The 22,650-nt window shown below is 46.2% G+C and overlaps 1 protein-coding gene across 3 annotated transcripts in view; it reads right to left on the reverse strand.

Annotated features, from left to right (window-relative positions):
* The window catches only part of pusl1 (pseudouridine synthase like 1), a 68,180-nt gene that overhangs the window by 35,463 nt on the left and 10,067 nt on the right, over positions 1–22,650 (reverse strand). For 2 of the 3 annotated variants that reach the window (XM_046338821.1, XM_046338820.1), the window contains exons 3-5: positions 19,795–19,847; positions 19,586–19,720; positions 8,717–8,866 (exon numbers count right to left, since the gene is read on the reverse strand). In XM_046338821.1, coding sequence (XP_046194777.1) covers positions 8,717–8,866; positions 19,586–19,720; positions 19,795–19,847 — 338 coding nt within the window. The remainder of the gene's footprint in view (positions 1–8,716; positions 8,867–19,585; positions 19,721–19,794; positions 19,848–22,650) is intronic. The other variant, XM_046338822.1, reaches the window with a different exon arrangement.

Consider the following 22,650-nt stretch of genomic DNA (forward strand, 5'->3'; position numbering starts at 1 on the left):
TGGGTCAGATATCTCCACTTCATGTCTGGTCTGGGTCAGATATCTCCACTTCATGTGTCTGTCTGGGTCAGATATCTTCACTTCATGGGTCTGGGCTTAGATATCTTCCTTCCTGTCTGGGTCAGATATCTCCACTTCATCTGGGTCAGATATCTCCACTTCATGTGTCTGTCTGGGTCAGATATCTCAACTTCATGTGTCTGTCTGGGGTCAGATATCTCCACTTCATGTGTCTGTCTGGGTCAGATATCATGTCTGTCTGGGTCAGATATCTTCATGTCTGTCTGGGTCAGATATCTCCACTTCATGTCTGTCTGGGTCAGATATCTCTGGGTCAGATATCTCCACTTCATGTGTGTCTGGGTCAGTCTCCACTTCATGTCTCTGTCTGGTCAGTCAGATATCTCCACTTCATGTCCGTCTGGGTCAGATATCTCCACTTCATGTCTGTCTGGGTCAGATATCTCCACTTCATGTGTCTGTCTGGGTCAGATATCTCCACTTCATGTCTGGGTCAGATATCTCCCCTGGGTCAGATATCTCCACTTCATGTCTGTCTGGGTCAGATATCTCCACTTCATGTCTGTCTGGGTCAGATATCTCCACTTCATGTGTCTGTCTGGGTCAGATATCTCCACTTCATGTCTGTCTGGGTCAGATATCTCCACTTCATGTCTGTCTGGGTCAGATATCTTCACTTCATGTCTGTCTGGGTCAGATATCTCCACTTCATGTGTCTGTCTGGGTCAGATATCTCCACTTCATGTCTGTCTGGGTCAGATATCTCCACTCATGTGTCTGTCTGGGTCAGATATCTCCACTTCATGTGTCTGTCTGGGTCAGATATCTCCACTTCATGTCTGTCTGGGTCAGATATCTCCACTTCATGTGTCTGTCTGGGTCAGATATCTCCACTTCATGTCTCTGTCTGGGTCAGATATCTCCACTATGTCTGTCTGGGTCAGATATCTCCACTTCATGTGTCTGTCTGGGTCAGATATCTCCACTTCATGTCTGTCTGGGTCCAGATATCTCCACTTCATGAGTCTGTCTGGGTCATATCTCCACTTCATGTGTCTGTCTGGGTCAGATATCTCCACTTCATGTGTCTGTCTGGGTCACTTCATGTCTGTCTGGGTCAGATATCTCCACTTCATGTCTGTCTGGATATCTCCACTTCATGTCTGTCTGGGTCAGATATCTCCACTTCATGTGTCTGTCTGGGTCAGATATCTCCACTTCATGTCTGTCTGGGTCAGATATCTCCACTTCATGTGTCTGTCTGGGTCAGATATCTCCACTTCATGTCTGTCTGGGTCAGATATCTCCACTTCATGTGTCTGTCTGGGTCAGATATCTCCACTTCATGTGTCTGTCTGGGTCAGATATCTCCGCTCTCCACTTCATGTGTCTGTCTGGGTCAGATATCTCCACTTCATGTCCGTCTGGGTCAGATATCTCCACTTCATGTCTGTCTGGGTCAGATATCTCCACTTCATGTCTGTCTGGGTCAGATATCTCCACTTCATGTCTGTCTGGGTCAGATATCTCCACTTCATGTGTCTGTCTGGGTCATGTGTCTGTCTGGGTCAGATATCTCCACTTCATATCTCCACTTCATGTGTCTGTCTGGGTCAGATATCTCCACTTCATGTGTCTGTCTGGGTCAGATATCTCCACTTCATGTCTGTCTGGGTCAGATATCTCTCCACTTCATGTGTCTGTCTGGGTCAGATATCTCCACTTCATGTCTCAGATATCTGGTCTGTCTGGGTCAGATATCTCCACTTCATGTCTGTCTGTCTGTCTGGGTCTCCAGTGTCTGTCTGGGTCAGATATCTCCACTTCATGTGTCTGTCTGGGTCAGATATCTCCACTTCATGTGTCTGTCTGGGTCAGATATCTCCACTTCATGTCTGTCTGGGTCAGATATCTCCACTTCATGTGTCTGTCTGGGTCAGATATCTCCACTTCATGTGTCTGTCTGGGTCAGATATCTCCACTTCATGTCTCTGTCTGGGTCAGATATCTCCACTTCATGTCCAGATATCTCACTTCATGTCTGTCTGGGTCAGATATCTCCACTTCATGTCTGTCTGGGTCAGATATCTCCACTTCATGTCTGTCTGGGTCAGATATCTCCACTTCATGTGTCTGTCTGGGATATCAGATATCTCCACTTCATGTGTCTATCTCCACTTCATGTGTCTGGGTCTGTCTGGAGTCAGATATCTCCACTTCATGTCTGTCTGGGTCAGATATCTCCACTTCATGTCTGTCTGGGTCAGATATCTCCACTTCATGTGTCTGTCTGGGTCAGATATCTCCACTTCATGTCCGTCTGGGTCAGATATCTCCACTTCATGTCTGTATCTCCACTTCATGTCTGTCGATATCTCCACTTCATGTGTCTGTCTGGGTCAGATATCTCCACTTCATGTCCTGTCTGGGTCAGATATCTCCACTTCATGTCTGTCTGGGTCAGATATCTCTTCATGTCTGTCTTCAGATGTCCACTTCTGTCTGGGTCAGAGATATCTCCACTTCATGTCTGTCTGGGTCAGATATCTCCACTTCATGTCTGTCTGGGTCAGATATCTCCACTTCATGTCTGTCTGGGTCAGATATCTCCACTTCATGTCTGTCTGGGTCAGATATCTCCACTTCATGTGTCTGTCTGGGTCAGATATCTCATGTGTCTGTCTGGGTCAGATATCTCCACTTCATGTCTGTCTGGGTCAGATATCTCCACTTCATGTCTGTCTGGGTCAGATATCTCCACTTCATGTCTGTCTGGGTCAGTATCACTTCACGTGTCTGTCTGGGTCATATCTCCACTTCATGTCTGTCTGGGTCAGATATCTCCACTTCATGTGTCTGTCTGGGTCAGATATCTCCACTTCATGTCTGTCTGGGTCAGATATCTCCACTTCATGTGTCTGTCTGGGTCAGATATCTCCACTTCATGTCTGTCTGGGTCAGATATCTCCACTTCATGTGTCTGTCTGGGTCAGATATCTCCACTTCATGTCTGTCTGGGTCAGATATCTCCACTTCATGTCCGTCTGGGTCAGATATCTCCACTTCATGTCTGTCTGGGTCAGATATCTCCACTTCATGTCTGTCTGGGTCAGATATCTCCACTTCATGTCTGTCTCAGATATCTCCACTTCATGTCTGTCAGATATCTCCACTTCATGTGTCTGTCTGGGTCAGATATCTCCACTTCATGTGTCTGTCTGGGTCAGATATCTTCACTTCATGTCTGTCTGGGTCAGATATCTCCACTTCATGTCTGTCTGGGTCAGATATCTCCACTTCATGTGTCTGTCTGGGTCAAGATATCTCCACTTCATGTCTGTCTGGGTCAGATATCTCCATGTGTCTGGGTCATATCTCACTTCATGTCTGTCTGGGTCAGATATCTCCACTTCATGTCATGTATCTCCACTTCATGGGTCAGATATCTCCACTTCATGTCTGTCTGGGTCAGATATCTCCACTTCATGTGTCTGTCTGGGTCAGATATCTCAGATATGTTCTCCACTATCTCCATTCATGTCTGTCTGGGTCAGATATCTCCACTTCATGTGTCTGTCTGGGTCAGATATCTCCACTTCATGTGTTCTGTCTGGGTCAGATATCTCCACTTCATGTCTGTCTGGGTCAGATATCTCCACTTCATGTGTCTGTCTGGGTCAGATATCTCCACTTCATGTGTCTGTCTGGGTCAGATATCTCCACTTCATGTCTGTCTGGGTCAGATATCTCCACTTCATGTCTGTCTGGGTCAGATATCTCCACTTCATGTCTGTCTGGGTCAGATATCTCCATGTCTGTCTGGGTCAGATATCTCCACTTCATGTGTCTGTCTGGGTCAGATATCTCCACTTCATGTGTCTGTCTGGGTCAGATATCTCCACTTCATGTGTCTGTCTGGGTCAGATATCTCCACTTCATGTGTCTGGGTCAGATATCTCCACTTCATGTCTGTCTGGGTCAGATATCTCCACTTCATGTGTCTGTCTGGGTCAGATATCTCCACTTCATGTCTGTCTGGGTCAGATATCTCCACTTCATGTCTGTCTGGGTCAGATATCTCCACTTCATGTGTCTGTCTGGGTCAGATATCTCCACTTCATGTGTCTGTCTGGGTCAGATATCTCCACTTCATGTCCGTCTGGGTCAGATATCTCCACTTCATGTCTGTCTGGGTCAGATATCTCCATGTCTCTGGGTCATGTCTGTCTGGGTCAGATATCTCCACTTCATGTCTGTCTGGGTCAGATATCTCCACTTCATGTCTGTCTGGGTCAGATATCTCCACTTCATGTCTGTCTGGGTCAGATATCTCCACTTCATGTGTCTGTCTGGGTCAGATATCTCCACTTCATGTGTCTGTCTGGGTCAGATATCTCCACTTCATGTCTGTCTGGGTCAGATATCTCCACTTCATGTCTGTCTGGGTCAGATATCTCCACTTCATGTCTGTCTGGGTCAGACTTCATGTCTCCACTCCACTCATGTGTCTGTCTGGGTCAGATATCTCCACTTCATGTGTCTGTCTGGGTCAGATATCTCCACTTCATGTCTGTCTGGGTCAGATATACTCCACTTCATGTCTGTCTGGGTCAGATATCTCCACTTCATGTGTCTGTCTGGGTCAGATATCTCCACTTCATGTGTCTGTCTGGGTCAGATATCTTCACTTCATGTCTGTCTGGGTCAGATATCTCCACTTCATGTCTGTCTGGGTCAGATATCTCCACTTCATGTGTCTGTCTGGGTCAGATATCTCCACTTCATGTCTGTCTGGGGTCAGATATCTTCACTTCATGTCTGTCTGGGTCAGATATCTCCACTTCATGTCTGTCTGGGTCAGATATCTCCACTTCATGTGTCTGTCTGGGTCAGATATCTCCACTTCATGTGTCTGTCTGGGTCAGATATCTTCACTTCATGTCTGTCTGGGTCAGATATCTCCACTTCATGTCTGTCTGGGTCAGATATCTCCACTTCATGTGTCTGTCTGGGTCAGATATCTCCACTTCATGTCTGTCTGGGTCAGATATCTCCACTTCATGTCTGTCTGGGTCAGATATCTCCACTTCATGTGTCTGTCTGGGTCAGATATCTCCACTTCATGTGTCTGTCTGGGTCAGATATCTCCACTTCATGTGTCTGTCTGGGTCAGATATCTCCACTTCATGTCTGTCTGGGTCAGATATCTCCACTTCATGTCTGTCTGGGTCAGATATCTCCACTTCATGTGTCTGTCTGGGTCAGATATCTCCACTTCATGTCTGTCTGGGTCAGATATCTCCACTTCATGTCTGTCTGGGTCAGATATCTCCACTTCATGTCTGTCTGGGTCAGATATCTCCACTTCATGTGTCTGTCTGGGTCAGATATCTCCACTTCATGTCCGTCTGGGTCAGATATCTCCACTTCATGTCCGTCTGGGTCAGATATCTCCACTTCATGTCCGTCTGGGTCAGATATCTCCACTTCATGTCCGTCTGGGTCAGATATCTCCACTTCATGTGTCTGTCTGGGTCAGATATCTCCACTTCATGTCTGTCTGGGTCAGATATCTCCACTTCATGTGTCTGTCTGGGTCAGATATCTCCACTTCATATCTGTCTGGGTCAGATATCTCCACTTCATGTGTCTGTCTGGGTCAGATATCTCCACTTCATGTGTCTGTCTGGTCAGATATCTCCACTTCATGTGTCTGTCTGGGTCAGATATCTCCACTTCATGTGTCTGTCTGGGTCAAGATATCTCCACTTCATGTCTGTCTGGGTCAGATATCTCCACTTCATGTGTCTGTCTGGGTCAGATATCTCCACTTCATGTGTCTGTCTGGGTCAGATATCTCCACTTCATGTGTCTGTCTGGGTCAGATATCTCCACTTCATGTCCGTCTGGGTCAGATATCTCCACTTCATGTGTCTGTCTGGGTCAGATATCTCCACTTCATGTCTGTCTGGGTCAGATATCTCCACTCACTTCAGATATCTCCACTCTCCAGATATCTCCATGTCTGTCTGGGTCAGATATCTCCACTTCATGTGTCTGTCTGGGTCAGATATCTCCACTTCATGTCTCTGTCTGGGTCAGATATCTCCACTTCATGTCTGTCTGGGTCAGATATCTCCACTTCATGTGTCTGTCTGGGTCAGATATCTCCACTTCATGTGTCTGTCTGGGTCAGATATCTCCACTTGTCTGTCTGGGTCAGATGTCTGGGTCAGATATCTCCACTTCATGTCTCTGTCTGGGTCAGATATCTCCACTTCATGTGTCTGTCTGGGTCAGATATCTCCACTTCATGTGTCTGTCTGGGTCAGATATCTCCACTTCATGTGTCTGTCTGGGTCAGATATCTCCACTTCATGTCTGTCTGGGTCAGATATCTCCACTTCATGTCTGTCTGGGTCAGATATCTCCACTTCATGTCTGTCTGGGTCAGATATCTCCACTTCATGTGTCTGTCTGGGTCAGATATCTCCACTTCATGTCTGTCTGGGTCAGATATCTCCACTTCATGTCTGTCTGGGTCAGATATCTCCACTTCATGTGTCTGTCTGGGTCAGATATCTCCACTTCATGTCCGTCTGGGTCAGATATCTCCACTTCATGTCTGTCTGGGTCAGATATCTCCACTTCATGTCTGTCTGGGTCAGATATCTCCACTTCATGTGTCTGTCTGGGTCAGATATCTCCACTTCATGTCTGTCTGGGTCAGATATCTCCACTTCATGTCTGTCTGGGTCAGATATCTCCACTTCATGTGTCTGTCTGGGTCAGATATCTCCACTTCATGTGTCTGTCTGGGTCAGATATCTCCACTTCATGTCTGTCTGGTCAGATATCTCCACTTCATGTGTCTGTCTGGGTCAGATATCTCCACTTCATGTCTGTCTGGGTCAGATATCTCCACTTCATGTCTGTCTGGGTCAGATATCTCCACTTCATGTGTCTGTCTGGGTCAGATATCTCCACTTCATGTGTCTGTCTGGGTCAGATATCTCCACTTCATGTCTGTCTGGGTCCACTTCATGTGTCTGTCTGGGTCAGATATCTCCACTTCATGTCTGTCTGGGTCAGATATCTCCACTTCATGTCCTGTCTGGGTCAGATATCTCCACTTCATGTCTGTCTGGGTCAGATATCTCCACTTCATGTGTCTGTCTGGGTCAGATATCTCACTTCATCTGTCTGGGTCAGATATCATATCTCCACTTCATGTCTGTCTGGGTCAGATATCTCCACTTCATGTGTCTGTCTGGGTCAGATATCTCCACTTCATGTGTCTGTCTGGGTCAGATATCTCCACTTCATGTCTGTCTGGGTCAGATATCTCCACTTCATGTCTGTCTGGGTCAGATATCTCCACTTCATGTGTCTGTCTGGGTCAGATATCTCCACTTCATGTCTGTCTGGGTCAGATATCTCCACTTCATGTGTCTGTCTGGGTCAGATATCTCCACTTCATGTGTCTGTCTGGGTCAGATATCTCCACTTCATGTCTGTCTGGGTCAGATATCTCCACTTCATGTCTGTCTGGGTCAGATATCTCCACTTGTGTCTGTCTGGGTCAGATATCTCCACTTCATGTCTGTCTGGGTCAGATATCTCCACTTCATGTCTGTCTGGGTCAGATATCTCCACTTCATGTCTGTCTGGGATATCTCCACTTCATGTGTCTATCTCCACTTCATGTCCGTCTGGGTCAGATATCTCCACTTCATGTCTGTCTGGGTCAGATATCTCCACTTCATGTGTCTGTCTGGGTCAGATATCTCCACTTCATGTCCGTCTGTCTGTCTGGGTCAGATATCTCCACTTCATGTCCGTCTGGGTCAGATATCTCCACTTCATGTCCGTCTGGGTCAGATATCTCCACTTCATGTCCGTCTGGGTCAGATATCTCCACTTCATGTCCGTCTGGGTCAGATATCTCCACTTCATGTCCGTCTGGGTCAGATATCTCCACTTCATGTGTCTGTCTGGGTCACTTCATGTGTCTGGGTCAGATATCTCCACTTCATGTCTGTCTGGGTCAGATATCTCCACTTCATGAGTCTGTCTGGGTCAGATATCTCCACTTCATGTGTCTGTCTGATATCTCCACTTCATGTCCGTCTGGGTCAGATATCTCCACTTCATGTGTCTGTCTGGGTCAGATATCTCCACTTCATGTCCGTCTGGGTCAGATATCTCCACTTCATATCTGTCTGGGTCAGATATCATGTCTGTCATGGGTCAGATATCTCCACTTCATGTCTGTGTGGGTCAGATATCTGTCCACTTCATGTCTGTCTGGGTCAGATATCTCCACTTCATGTCTGTCTGGGTCAGATATCTCCACTTCATGTCTGTCTGGGTCAGATCTGTCTGGGTCAGATATCTCCACTTCATGTCTGTCTGGGTCAGATATCTCCACTTCATGTCTGTCTGGGTCAGATAGCTCCACGCCTTAATTAGCCGATTCTTTGTGTGTTATTTGCCTTCATTATTCACGTATTGCAAACTCTATTGTCTTAGTGTGAGTGAGTGTGATTCCTGAGCTGCTCTGTAAGGAATTGCTTTGGGGTCTCCCCCCTACATGTGGTTTGCATACTGAGACATGCAGCACGCGCACGCACACACACACACGCACACACACCACACGCACGCACGCAAGCACACGATTGCCAGGGTAACTCACACGGGCCGTAACCCCCAGCAGAGGTTAGCGTCGGTCAGTGGCGTGCAGGAGTGATGAGTGACGCCCGTGGCTAGCCGGTAGACGTACGTCCGAGACACAGCGCTGAAACGGGCATGGAACCCACCGGGGACCCGGTAGGCACGGGTGATTCTGAGGGGACAGACAATAAACCATGGGTGATTCTGAGGGGACAGACAATAAACTGCGGGTGATTCTGAGGGGACAGACAATAAACCACTGGTGATTCTGGGAGGCAGACAATAAACCACAGGTGATTCTGAGGGGACAGACAATAAACCATGGGTGATTCTGGGAGGCAGACAATAAACCGTGGGTGATTCTGAGGGGACAGACAACAAACCGTGGGTGATTCTGAGGGGACAGACAATAAACCGTGGGTGATTCTGAGGGGACAGACAATAAACCGTGGGTGATTCTGGGAGGCAGACAATAAACCGTGGGTGATTCTGAGGGGACAGACAATAAACCATGGGTGATTCTGAGGGGACAGACAATAAACCGTGGGTGATTCTGGGAGGCAGACAATAAACCGCGGGTGAATCTGGGGGAAAGACAATAAACCACGGGTGATTCTGGGGGAAAGACAATAAACCACGGGTGATTCTAGGGGGAAAGACAATAAACTGTGGGTGATTCTAGGCGGACAGACAATAAACCGTGGGTGATTCTAGGCGGACAGACAATAAACCGTGGGTGATTATGGGAGGCAGACAATAAACCGTGGGTGATTCTGAGGGGACAGACAACAAACCGTGGGTGATTCTGGGGTCACAGACAATAAACCGTGGGTGATTCTGAGGGGACAGACAACAAACCATGGGTGATTCTGGGGTCACAGACAATAAACCGTGGGTGATTCTGAGGGGACAGACAATAAACCGTGGGTGATTCTGAGGGGACAGACAATAAACCATGGGTGATTCTGAGGGGACAGACAATAAACAGCGGGTGATTCTGGGGGAAAGACAATAAACCGTGGGTGATTCTAAGGGGACAGACAATAAACCACGGGTGATTCTGGGAGGCAGACAATAAACCGTGGGTGATTCTGAGGGGACAGACAATAAACCGTGGGTGATTCTGGGGGACAGACAATAAACCATGGGTGATTCTGGGGGACAGACAAACAGTGGGTGATTCTGGGGGACAGACAATAAACCGTGGGTGATTCTGGGGGACAGACAATAAACCACAGGTGATTCTGAGGGGACAGACAATAAACCGCGGGTGATTCTGAGGGGACAGACAATAAACTGCGGGTGATTCTGGGGGAAAGACAATAAACTGTGGGTGATTCTAGGGGACAGACAATAAACCACGGGTGATTCTGAGGGGACAGACAATAAACCACGGGTGATTCGGAGGGGACAGACAATAAACCGTGGGTGATTCTAGAAGGAAAGACAATAAACCGTTGGTGATTCTAAGGGGACAGACAATAAACCACGGGTGATTCTGGGGGACAGACAATAAACCACGGGTGATTCTGGGGGACAGACAATAAACCGTGGGTGATTCTAGGAGGAAAGACAATAAACCGTGGGTGATTCTAAGGGGACAGACAATAAACCACGGGTGATTCTGGGAGGCAGACAATAAACCGTGGGTGATTCTGAGGGGACAGACAATAAACCGTGGGTGATTCTGGGGGACAGACAATAAACCATGGGTGATTCTGGGGGACAGACAAACAGTGGGTGATTCTGGGGGACAGACAATAAACCGTGGGTGATTCTGGGGGACAGACAATAAACCACAGGTGATTCTGAGGGGACAGACAATAAACCGTGGGTGATTCTGAGGGGACAGACAATAAACTGCGGGTGATTCTGGGGGAAAGACAATAAACTGTGGGTGATTCTAGGGGACAGACAATAAACCACGGGTGATTCTGAGGGGACAGACAATAAACCACGGGTGATTCGGAGGGGACAGACAATAAACCGTGGGTGATTCTAGAAGGAAAGACAATAAACCGTTGGTGATTCTAAGGGGACAGACAATAAACCACGGGTGATTCTGGGGGACAGACAATAAACCACGGGTGATTCTGGGGGACAGACAATAAACCGTGGGTGATTCTGGGGGACAGACAATAAACCGTGGGTGATTCTGGGGGACAGACAATAAACAGTGGGTGATTCTGGGGGACAGACAATAAACCACGGGTGATTCTGGGGGACAGACAATAAACCACGGGTGATTCTGGGGGACAGACAATAAACCACGGGTGATTCTGGGGGACAGACAATAAACCACGGGTGATTCTGGGGGACAGACAATAAACCACGGGTGATTCTGGGGGCAGACAATAAACCACGGGTGATTCTGGGGGACAGACAATAAACCACGGGTGATTCTGGGGGACAGGTAGTAGGTGCCACACTCAGCAGTTTGTGTCAACAACTGTAACGCTGCTGGGTTTTTCCAAGCTCAAAAATGTCCCGTTTGCATCAAGAATGGTCCACCACCCAAAGGACATCCAGCCAACTTGACAACTGTGGGAAGCCTTGGAGTCAACACGGGCCAGCGTCCCTGTGGAACCCCTTCGACATCTTGTAGAGTCCATTCCCCGACAAATTGAGGCTGTTCTGAGGACAAAACTCAATGTTCCTTTTTATTTTTTTATTTCACCTTTATTTAACCAGGTAGGCTAGTTGAGAACACCTTTATTTAACCAGGTAGGCTAGTTGAGAACACCTTTATTTAACCAGGTAGGCCAGTTGAGAACACCTTTATTTAACCAGGTAGGCTAGTTGAGAACACCTTTATTTAACCAGGTAGGCCAGTTGAGAACACCTTTATTTAACCAGGTAGGCTAGTTGAGAACACCTTTATTTAACCAGGTAGGCTAGTTGAGAACACCTTTATTTAACCAGGTAGGCCAGTTGAGAACACCTTTATTTAACCAGGTAGGCTAGTTGAGAACACCTTTATTTAACCAGGTAGGTCAGTTGAGAACACCTTTATTCAACCAGGTAGGTCAGTTGAGAACACATTTATTTAACCAGCTAGGCTAGTTGAGAACTAGTTCTCATTTACAACTGTGACCTGGACAAGATAAATCACAGCAGATTGACACAAACAACAACACAGAGTTACACATGGAATAAACAAAACATGCAGTCAATAACACAATAGAAAAGTCTATATACAGTGTGTGCAAATGAGGTAAGATTGGGGAGGTAAGGCAATAAATAGGCCATAGTGACAAAATAATTACTATATAGCAATTAAACACTGGAGTGACATGTGTTTTTTCACTTTCAATTTATTTTACTTAGCTAGCAAATGCAGCTAGCTAGTTTAGTCTACTGAAACACCCTGCAAAAACAGAGGGATGCTATGTTAGCTAGCTGGCTATGACAGAAGGATGCTATGTTAGCTAGCTGGCTATGACAGAAGGATGCTATGTTAGATAGCTGGCTATAACAGAAAGATGCTATGTTAGCTAGCTGGCTATGACAGAAGGATGCTATGTTAGCTAGCTGGCTATGACAGAAGGATGCTATGTTAGATAGCTGGCTATAACAGAAAGATGCTATGTTAGCTAGCTGGCTATGACAGAAGGATGCTATGTTAGCTAGCTGGCTATGACAGAAGGATGCTATGTTAGATAGCTGGCTATAACAGAAAGATGCTATGTTAGCTAGCTGGCTATGACAGAAGGATGCTATGTTAGCTAGCTGGCTATAGCAGAGGGATGCTATGTTAGCTAGCTGGCTATGACAGAAGGATGCTATGTTAGCTAGCTGGCTATAACAGAGGGATGCTATGTTAGCTAGCTGGCTATGACAGAAGGATGCTATGTTAGCTAGCTGGCTATGACAGAGGGATGCTATGTTAGCTAGCTGTCTATGACAGAAGGATGCTATGTTAGATAGCTGGCTATAACAGAGGGATGCTATGTTAGCTAACTGGCTATGACAGAAGGATGCTATGCCATTAAACCCCTACAACTCATCCAGAACGCCGCAGCCCGTCTGGTTGCGGCGGATGCTATGTTAGCTAGCTGGCTAGGTTAGCTTTGGTGTAAAGCTGTCATCGAGGCAAAGGGTGGCAAAGGGTGGCTACTTTGAAGAATCTCAAATTGAAAAAATTAAAATACATATTTTTACACTTTTTTGGTTTCTACATGATTCCATATGTGTTATAGTTTTGATGTCCTCACTATTATTCTACAATGTAGAAAATAGTAAAGAATTAAGACCATTGCTGACAGGTGTATAAAATCGAGCACACAGCCATGCAATCTCCATAGTTAATGTTAGCAGTAGAATGGCCTTACTGTAGAAATCAGTGACTTTCAAAGTGGCACCATCATAGGATGCCACCTGTCAAACAAGGCAGTTCAAATTTCTGCCCTGCTAGATCTGGCCCGGTAAACTGCAAGTGCTGTTATTATGAAGTGGAAACGTCTAGGAGCAACAACGGCTAAGCTGCGAAGTGGTAGGTCGGACACGCTCACAGAACGGGACAGCCGAGTGCTGAAAAATGTTCTGTCCTCGGTTGCAACTCTCACTACCGAGTTCCAAACTGCCTCTGGAAGCAACGTCAGCACAATAACTATTCGTCGGAAGCTTCATGAAATGGGTTTCCATGGCCGAGCAGCTGCACACAAGCCTTAGATCACCATGCGCAATGCCAAGCGTCGGATGGAGTGGTGTCAAGCTTGCCGCCATTGGACACTGGAGCACTGGAAACTCGTTCTCTGGAGTGATGAATCACGCTTCACCATCTGGTAGTCCGACAGACGAATCTGGGTTTGGCTGATGCAAGGAGAACGATACCTGCCCAATGCATAGTGCCAACTGTAAAGTTTGGTGGAAGAAATCTTAACGCTACAGCATACAATAACATTCTAGACGATTCTGTGCTTCCAACTTTGTGGGAAACGTTTGGGGAAGGCCCTTTCCTGTTTCAGCATGACAATGCCCCTGTGCACAAAGCGAGGTCCATACAGAAATGGTTTGTCGAGGTCTGTATGGAAGAACTTGGCTGGCCTGCACCACAGCCCTGACCTCAACCCCATCGAACATCTTTGGGATGAAATGGAACGCAGTCTGCGAGCCAGGCCTAATCGCCCAACATCCGTTAATGCTCTTGTGGCTGAATAGAAGCAAGTCCCCGCAGCAATGTTCCAACATCTAGTGGAAAGCCTTCCCAGAAGAGTGGAGGCTGTTATAGCAGCAATGTTCCAACATCTAGTGGAATGCCTTCCCAGAAGAGTGGAGGCTGTTATAGCAGCAATGTTCCAACATCTAGTGGAATGCCTTCCCAGAAGAGTTGTTATTGCAGCAATGTTCCAACATCTAGTGGAAAGCCTTCCCAGAAGAGTGGAGGCTGTTATAGCAGCAAAGGGGGGGACCAACTCCATATTAATGCCCATGATTTTGGAATGAGATATTCGGATTCTATCACCCCAGAGACAGAGAATCCCCTTCCCAAATGTTCCACAGCTTTCTATATAAACGGCTCTGATGCTCGGGAGCTTCTCCCTCTCTCTCCCTTTCAGCCAGGCTGATGACTCAAAAAGAAAGAGCTTATGACTTTGATCTGAGAGCAGAGAGAGGGGGAGAGAGAGGGGGAAGATTGAAGAGAGAGAGAGAGAGAGTTAAAAGCAGAAAAGAGAAGAGAGAGAGAGAGAGAGAGACAGAGAGAGACAGAGAGAGACAGAGAGAGACAGAGGAAGAGAGTTAAAGAGAGCAGGGCAGAAGAGAGAGAGAGAGACAGAGAGAGAGAGAGAGAGAGAGAGAGAGAGAGAGAGAGAGAGAAGAAACAGAGAGATAGAGAGAGAGAGACAGAGAGAGAGAGAGAGAGAGAGAGAGAGAGAGAGAGAGAGAAAGAGAGAAGGGAGACAGAGAGAGAAGAGAGAGAGAGAGACAGAGAGAGAGAGAGAGAGAGAGAGAGAGAGAGAGAGAGAGAGAGAGAGAGACAGAGAGAAAGAGAAAAGAAAGAATATCATCCCTGATTTGAAAGGTCTATTTTTAGCTCCTGACTGAGGTCTGTGGGCTTTACATAGTAGATGAGGCAACAAAACACTGCAGAGTAGGGACACACACACACACACACACACACACACACACACACACACACACACACACACACACACACACACACACACACACACACACACACACACACACACACACACACACACACACACACACACACTGAACCTTGCGTGTACATCTGTGTATTGCGATCAGACTGTATGATAAAAGCGGTGAATCACATTTTTTCAATCAGCTAATGCTCTCTCCCCACAATCAACTGTTTAATAAAATGGCCTCATTGGTAATTAACCATTAATGAACATGAACACATTTAGCATCACAGACTACAAGCCATTTTAAAAAGTCTGATAAAACATTGTAATGTAGCCTACTCTTTCTTTCACAATAAATCTATTGTATTATAGCCTACTCTTTCTTTCACAATAAATCTATTGTATTATAGCCTACTCTTTCACAATAAATCCATGATTTATTTTAGACAGGTCTTAAGAAGCATGATATGAGGAAAAGGTAGTCTATGATATTATAACAACTATTATAATAACTGTGGAACGAAAACATACTGGGGAAGGATTACCTGAGAAGGGATTTTTTTTACAAAAACTTGTTCTGTGAGATTCTGATATTGCCTCTGTGCGGATGGACCTGAAATGTGGTCCATGTGTCTGTAATAATGTAAGTGCATCATCTACGACCTGGGGAATAGTTAGATGAGTCGAGTGTTGGTTTCTTGAAGAGAAATTGACTCTGTACTGGTACCCCCTGTATATAGCCTCCACACTGACTCTGTACCGGTACCCCCTGTATATAGCCTCCACATTGACTCTGTACCAGTACCCCCTGTATATAGTCTCCACATTGACTCTGTACCGGTACCCCCTGTATATCGTCTCCACATTGACTCTGTAATACCCTGTATATAGCCTCCACATTGACTCTGTACCGGTACCCCCTGTATATAGCCTCCACATTGACTCTGTACCGGTAGCCCCTGTATATAGCCTCCACATTGACTCTGTACCTCCACATTGACTACCCCTGACTATATAGCCTCCACATTGACTCTGTACCAGTACCCCCTGTACCCCTGTACTGTATATAGTCTCCACATTGACTCTGTAATACCCTGTATATAGCCTCCACATTGACTCTGTACCAGTACCCCTGTATATAGCCTCCACATTGACTCTGTACCGGTAGCCCCTGTATATAGCCTCCACATTGACTGTGTACCGGTACCCCCTGTATATAGCCTCCACATTGACTCTGTAATACCCTGTATATAGCCTCCACATTGACTCTGTACCGGTACCCCCTGTATATAGTCTCCACATTGACTCTGTAATACCCTGTATATAGCCTGGCAATTGTTATTTATGGCTGCTCTTTAATTATTTGTTACTTTGATTTCAAATCAAATCAAATGTATTTATTAAGTCCTTCGTACATCAGCTGATATCTCAAAGTGCTGTAACAGAAACAGCCTAAAACCCCAAACAGCAAACAATGCAGGTGTAGAAGCACGGTGGCTATTTTATTTTTTTGTATTTTTTCTTTGTTTCTTAAAATTGCATTGTTGGTTAAGGGATTGTAAGTAAACATTTCACTGTAAGGTCTACTACACCTGTTATATTTGACGCATGTGACAAATACAATTACATGCCCTCTATTATTTAATTGTGATTTAATGTTAGGTGCTGATCTGGCTATGCCAAATTGTTATGGGTTGTGAGTTCATTTAGCAGACAAGATTCGCTTATAATTCCATGGCATTATTTTATAGTATGAAGCATACAATTGAACAAAGCTGAATAAAATATATATTTTCTCCAACCGATTTGAAGGAGTTCTCACATTCGGCTGTTCTGTGTTGAGAGGTTAACAAAGATACAGGACCTCCTTTAATACTCTTCATTCAGAGCTATTCATGTAACTTTAGTTGTTCTATAAACGTCGGGCTTTGTGTTTTGATTTGTAATACGTTGTAAGGCTGCATGATACGACACTAATGATGATTTGAAAAAAGTAGCTGGAAAGGCATGACCTCTGCTTTGTCTTTGTGCTGTACACACTTCATCAGTCTCTCATTCAAAATTTGACAAGCACTTGATAATGTTTCGAATTTCACGGCGGCATCCCCCTTGTCGCCGAAATGCACCCTAAAAAAAAGAAATCCTTTTGCAACCCGGAGTGCTACACAATCTGAAGCGACTCTCACTCTCCATTACATCACTCTCACTCTCCATCACATCATCTCCATCACGTGATCAGGTCTTTATCAGACTACAAGTGAAGACAGACACAACTCTGCACGTCCTTATCCAAATCCCGAGGTGCATATTGAAGATATTGGAAGAAATGTCCACATTTACTTTTCGTCAGCCAACAAGATGAGGAGTCCTAACGAACAGCAAAAGCACTAGCACATGTCAATCTACTATCCCCCATAGTACAAAAGTTGACCAATTCTATTCTGTGCGAGACATAAATATTCCATAACATAGTCTGGGACAGTTGTGGGATATGATAGATCCCAAATTAATACAACCACTAGCATCCCAAAAATTTTTTACGCAATGTGGCTGACGCAACAGATCAGAACGTTTAGCTTAAAATGTTAATAAATTATTAGGTTATTTTTTCACATTATAAGCCCTGCTAATTTAGGAAAGTTGAGAAATAAATATAGTAGGCCTAGTCTATAGAAAGCTGATGGGATACTCCTCTTTTTAGTAGAGGCCATCACTCTGTTTTCGCCCTCAATTGCATAACCTATAGAAATGTTGCTCAACATGATCTCATGGGCTCTTATGAAGTTTTTGATTAGATTTTCCATTACATTTTTCCATACATTACATTACATCCAAATTGGTCTACACGGACAAGTTCTGGCCTGGTTTAGATCTACTTTCCGGCTCTACTTTCCGGCTACCCGGATAAAGCACTAAATAAACTTCAGTTAGTGCTAAATACGGCTGCTAGAATCCTGACTAGAACCAAAAAATGTGATCATATTACTCCAATGCTAGCCTCCCTACACTGGCTTCCTGTCAAGGCAAGGGCTGATTTCAAGGTTTTACCGCTAACCTACAAAGCATTACATGGGCTTGCTCCTATCTATCTCTCTGATCTGGTCCTGCCGTACATACCTTCACGTACGCTACGGTCACAAGACGCAGGCCTCGTAATTGTCCCAAGAATTTCTAAGCAAACAGCTGGAGGCAGGGCTTTCTCCTATAGAGCTCCATTTTTATGGAATGGTCTGCCTACCCATGTGAGAGACGCAGACTCGGTCTCAACATTTAAGTCTTTACTGAAGACTCATCTCTTCAGTGGGTCATATGATTGAGTGTAGGAGTGGGAAGGTGAACGGAAAGGCTCTGGAGCAACGAACTGTCCTTGCTGTCTCTGCCTGGCCGGTTCCCCTCTTTCCACTAAAGATTATCTGCCTCTAACCCTATTACAGGGGCTGAGTCACTGGCTTACTGGGGCTCTTTCATACAGTCCCTAGGAGGGGTGTGTCACTTGAGTGGGTTGAGTCACTGATGTGATCTTCCTGTCTGGGTTGGCGCCCCCCCTTGGGTTGTGCCGTGGTGGAGATCTTTGTGGGCTACACTCGGCCTTGTCTCAGGATGGTAAGTTGGTGGTTGAAGATATCCCTCTAGTGGTGTGGGGGCTGTGCTTTGGCAAAGTGGGTGGGGTTATATCCTTCCTGTTTGGCCCTGTCCGGGGGTATCATCGGATGGGGCCACAGTGTCTCCTGACTCCTCCTGTCTCAGCCTCCAGTATTTATGCTGCAGTAGTTTGTGTCGGGGGGGCTAGGGTCAGTTTGTTATATCTGGAGTACTTCTCCTGTTTTATCTGGTGTCCTGTGTGAATTTAAGTATGCTCTCTCTAATTCTCTTTCTTTCTCTCTTTCTTTCTCTCTCTCTGAGGACCTGAGCCCTAGGACCATGCCTCAGGACTACCTGGAATGATGACTACTTGCTGTCCCCAGTCCACCTGGCCGTGCTGCTGCTCCAGTTTCAACTGTTCTGCCTGCGGCTATGGAATCCTGACCTGTTCACCAGACGTGCTTCCAGTCCCAGACCTATTATTTGACTATGTTGGTCATTTATGAACATTTGAACATCTTGGCCATGTTCTGTTATAATCTCCACCCGGCACAGCCAGAAGAGGACTGGCCACCCCTCATAGCCTGGTTCCTCTCTAGGTTTCTTCCTAGGTTTTGGCCTTTCTAGGGAGTTTTTCCTAGCCACCGTGCTTCAACACCTGCATTGCTTGCTGTTTGGGGTTTTGTACAACACTTTGAGATATCAGCTGATGTACAAAGGGCTGTATAAATACATTTGATTTGATTTGCATTGATGTCAGAGTGATTAGAGGGACAATAGAGTTCTGAGAACCAGGCAGTTAGCAAGTTTTACTACTAATGACCAGCAGCTGAGCTTGGAGAAGCCGAATTACCGTGACTAAACGGCCACGTGGAATTTGACTTCCTTCATGACTTGAGACCGCCGGTGTGCCGGTAATACAGTCCCCGCAATGCATTTATGCATTTAAATATAATACCTATTCATTTAACCTTGGTGCAACCAGGTATTGTGAATTGTAAACCTATTTCGATGACTTTTCTGCCAAAAAAGAGCCTTCAAATGCATTTCCATTTGCTTATTTTGTCTGATGTGGTACAAACTGTTTCATTGATTGATTGACTGATTTGTTTATTGATCCGAATGTTTAAATTAATCCAGAGTGTAATATTTAGTTTGATCCGGACTTTTCCACAGTTTCAATTAAATAAAGACCAAATGAGGAAAGGTGCTCTCACCTGATTGGCTCCGGTCTCAGGTGGAAGTTGAGGGCGTCAACCAGGACCTCCTCAGCAAATGGGGGCTTGCCGTTCTGCCGCTGGAGGTCGAAGTGGGCGGAGTTTCCAAGGGCGTGGACACCGGTGTCTGTCCGACTGGAGATGGATAGACAGAGACCTGGTTACACACACACACACCCGCACACCCGCACACACACACACACACTCACCTGGAGATGGACAGAGAAACCTCATTCACCGGCCTCAAACACCGTACCGCATCCTAACAGACAGAGAGAGAGAGAAAGCTTTTACTATCTCATCCTGGAATATACAAAGTCTGAGGTCACCTGCCTTTGGCCTAAAGAGCTGGAACAAAGACTTCCTCAAAGACATCGTCATCCTACAAGAAACATGGTATAGAGGAGATGGACCCACTGGTTGCCCTCTAGGCTACAGAGAGCTGGTAGTCCCATCCACCACACTACCAGGTGGGTGGTATAGAGGAGATGGACACACTGGTTGCCCTCTAGGTTACAGAGAGCTGGTAGTCCCATCCAAAACACTACCAGGTGGGTGGTATAGAGGAGAAGGACCCACTGGTTGCCCTCTAGGTTACAGAGAGCTGGTAGTCCCATCCACCACACTACCAGGTGGGTGGTATAGAGGAGATGGACCCACTGGTTTCCCTCTAGGTTACAGAGAGCTGGTAGTCCCATCCACCACACTACCAGGTGGGTGGTATAGAGGAGATGGACCCACTGGTTGCTAGAGAACTGGTAGTCCCATCCACCAAACTACCAGGTGGGTGGTATAGAGGAGACGGACCCACTGGTTGCCCTCTAGGTTACAGAGAGCTGGTAGTCCCATCCACCAAACTACCAGGTGGGTGGTATAGAGGAGACAGAACCACTGGTGGTCCTCTAGGTTACAGAGAGCTGGTAGTCCCATCCACCACACTACCAGGTGGGTGGTATAGAGGAGAAGGACCCACTGGTTGCCCTCTAGATTACAGAGAGCTGGTAGTCCCATCCACCACACTACCAGGTGGGTGGTATAGAGGAGATGGATCCACTGGTTGTCCTCTAGGTTACAGAGAGCTGGTAGTCCCATCCACCACACTACCAGGTGGGTGGTATAGAGGAGATGGACCCACTGGTTGTCCTCTAGGTTACAGAGAGCTGGTAGTCCCATCCACCACACAACCAGATGGGTGGTATAGAGGAGATGGACCCACTGGTTGCCCTCTAGGTTACAGAGAGCTGGTAGTCCCATCCACCACACTACCAGGTGGGTGGTATAGAGGAGATGGACCCACTGGTTGCCCTCTAGGTTACAGAGAGCTGGTAGTCCCATCCACGACATTACCAGTTGGGTGGTATAGAGGAGATGGACCCACTGGTTGTCCTCTAGGTTACAGAGAGCTGGTAGTCCCATCCATCTCACTACCAGGTGTGAAACAGGGAAGAGACTCAGGGGGTATACTAATTTGGTATAGATCAGACACAACTCACGCTATTATAATTAATCAAAACAGGAACATTTTACATTTTGGTTAGAAATGAATAAGGAACTAATCTCAACAGAGAAACATTTCCTCCTGTGTGCCCCTTTCTAAATGTCTCTATTTTTGCATTTTGGATATTTTTTATTTTGCCTTTATTTAACTTGGCAAGTCAGTAAGAACAAATTATTATTTACAATGACGACCTGCCTGGGAAACAGTGGGTTAACTGCCTTGTTCAGGGGCAGAACGACAGATTTGTACCTTGTCAGCTCGGGGATTTGAACTTGCAACCTTCCAGTTACTCGTCCAACGCTCTAACCACTAGGCTACACTGCCTAGGTTGTGCCACCTTTAGCTGCAATGACTCTAACCAAACACTTCCTGTAGTTATCGATCAGACTCTCACATCGCTGAACCCATTGTTCACTATGGTTGTGAGGTAATGTGAGGTAATAATTCACAAAATGGGACAAACACCAAATTGAGACTGCATGCAGAATTCTGCTAAGACATCCTCTAAAACACCAAATAATGCACGCAGGGGAGAATTATGACGATACACGCTAATGATCAAAATCCAGAAAAGAGCCGTTAAATTCAATTCTATAACCACCTAAAAGGAAGCGATTCCCAAACCTTCCATAACAAAGCCATCACCTACAGAGAGATGAACCTGGAGAAGAGTCATCACCTACAGAGAGATGAACCTGGAGAAGAGTCATCACCTACAGAGAGATGAACCTGGAGAAGAGTCCCCTAAGCAAGCTGGTCCTGGGGCTCTGTTCATAAACACACCCCACAGAGCCCCAGGACAGCAGCACAATTAGACCCAACCAAATCACGAGAAAACAAAAAGATAATTACTTGACACATTGGAAAGAATTTACAAAAAAAAATGAGAAAACTAGAATGCTATTTGGCCCTAAACAGAGAGTCCACAGTGGCAGAATACCTGACCACTGTGACTGACCCTAAACAGAGAGTACACAGTGGCAGAATACCTGACCACTGTGACTGACCCTAAACAGAGAGTACACAGTGGCAGAATACCTGACCACTGTGACTGACCCTAAACAGAGAGTACATAGTGGCAGAATACCTGACCACTGGGACTGACCCTAAACAGAGAGTCCACAGTGGCAGAATACCTGACCACTGTGACTGGCCCTAAACAGAGAGTCCACAGTGGCAGAATACCTGACCACTGTGACTGACCCTAAACAGAGAGTCCACAGTGGCAGAATACCTGACCACTGTGACTGACCCTAAACAGAGAGTCCACAGTGGCAGAATAGCTGACCACTGGGACTGACCCTAAACAGAGAGTCCACAGTGGCAGAATACCTGACCACTGTGACTGACCCTAAACAGAGAGTCCACAGTGGCAGAATACCTGACCACTGTGACTGACCCTAAACAGAGAGTACACAGTGGCAGAATACCTGACCACTGGGACTGACCCTAAACAGAGAGTACACAGTGGCAGAATACCTGACCACTGTGACTGACCCTAAACAGAGAGTACACAGTGGCAGAATACCTGACCACTGTGACTGACCCTAAACAGAGAGCACACAGT

Source organism: Oncorhynchus gorbuscha, linkage group LG03 (genome assembly GCF_021184085.1).
Source record: "Oncorhynchus gorbuscha isolate QuinsamMale2020 ecotype Even-year linkage group LG03, OgorEven_v1.0, whole genome shotgun sequence".
In the NCBI taxonomy this organism is placed as follows: Eukaryota; Metazoa; Chordata; class Actinopteri; order Salmoniformes; family Salmonidae; genus Oncorhynchus; species Oncorhynchus gorbuscha.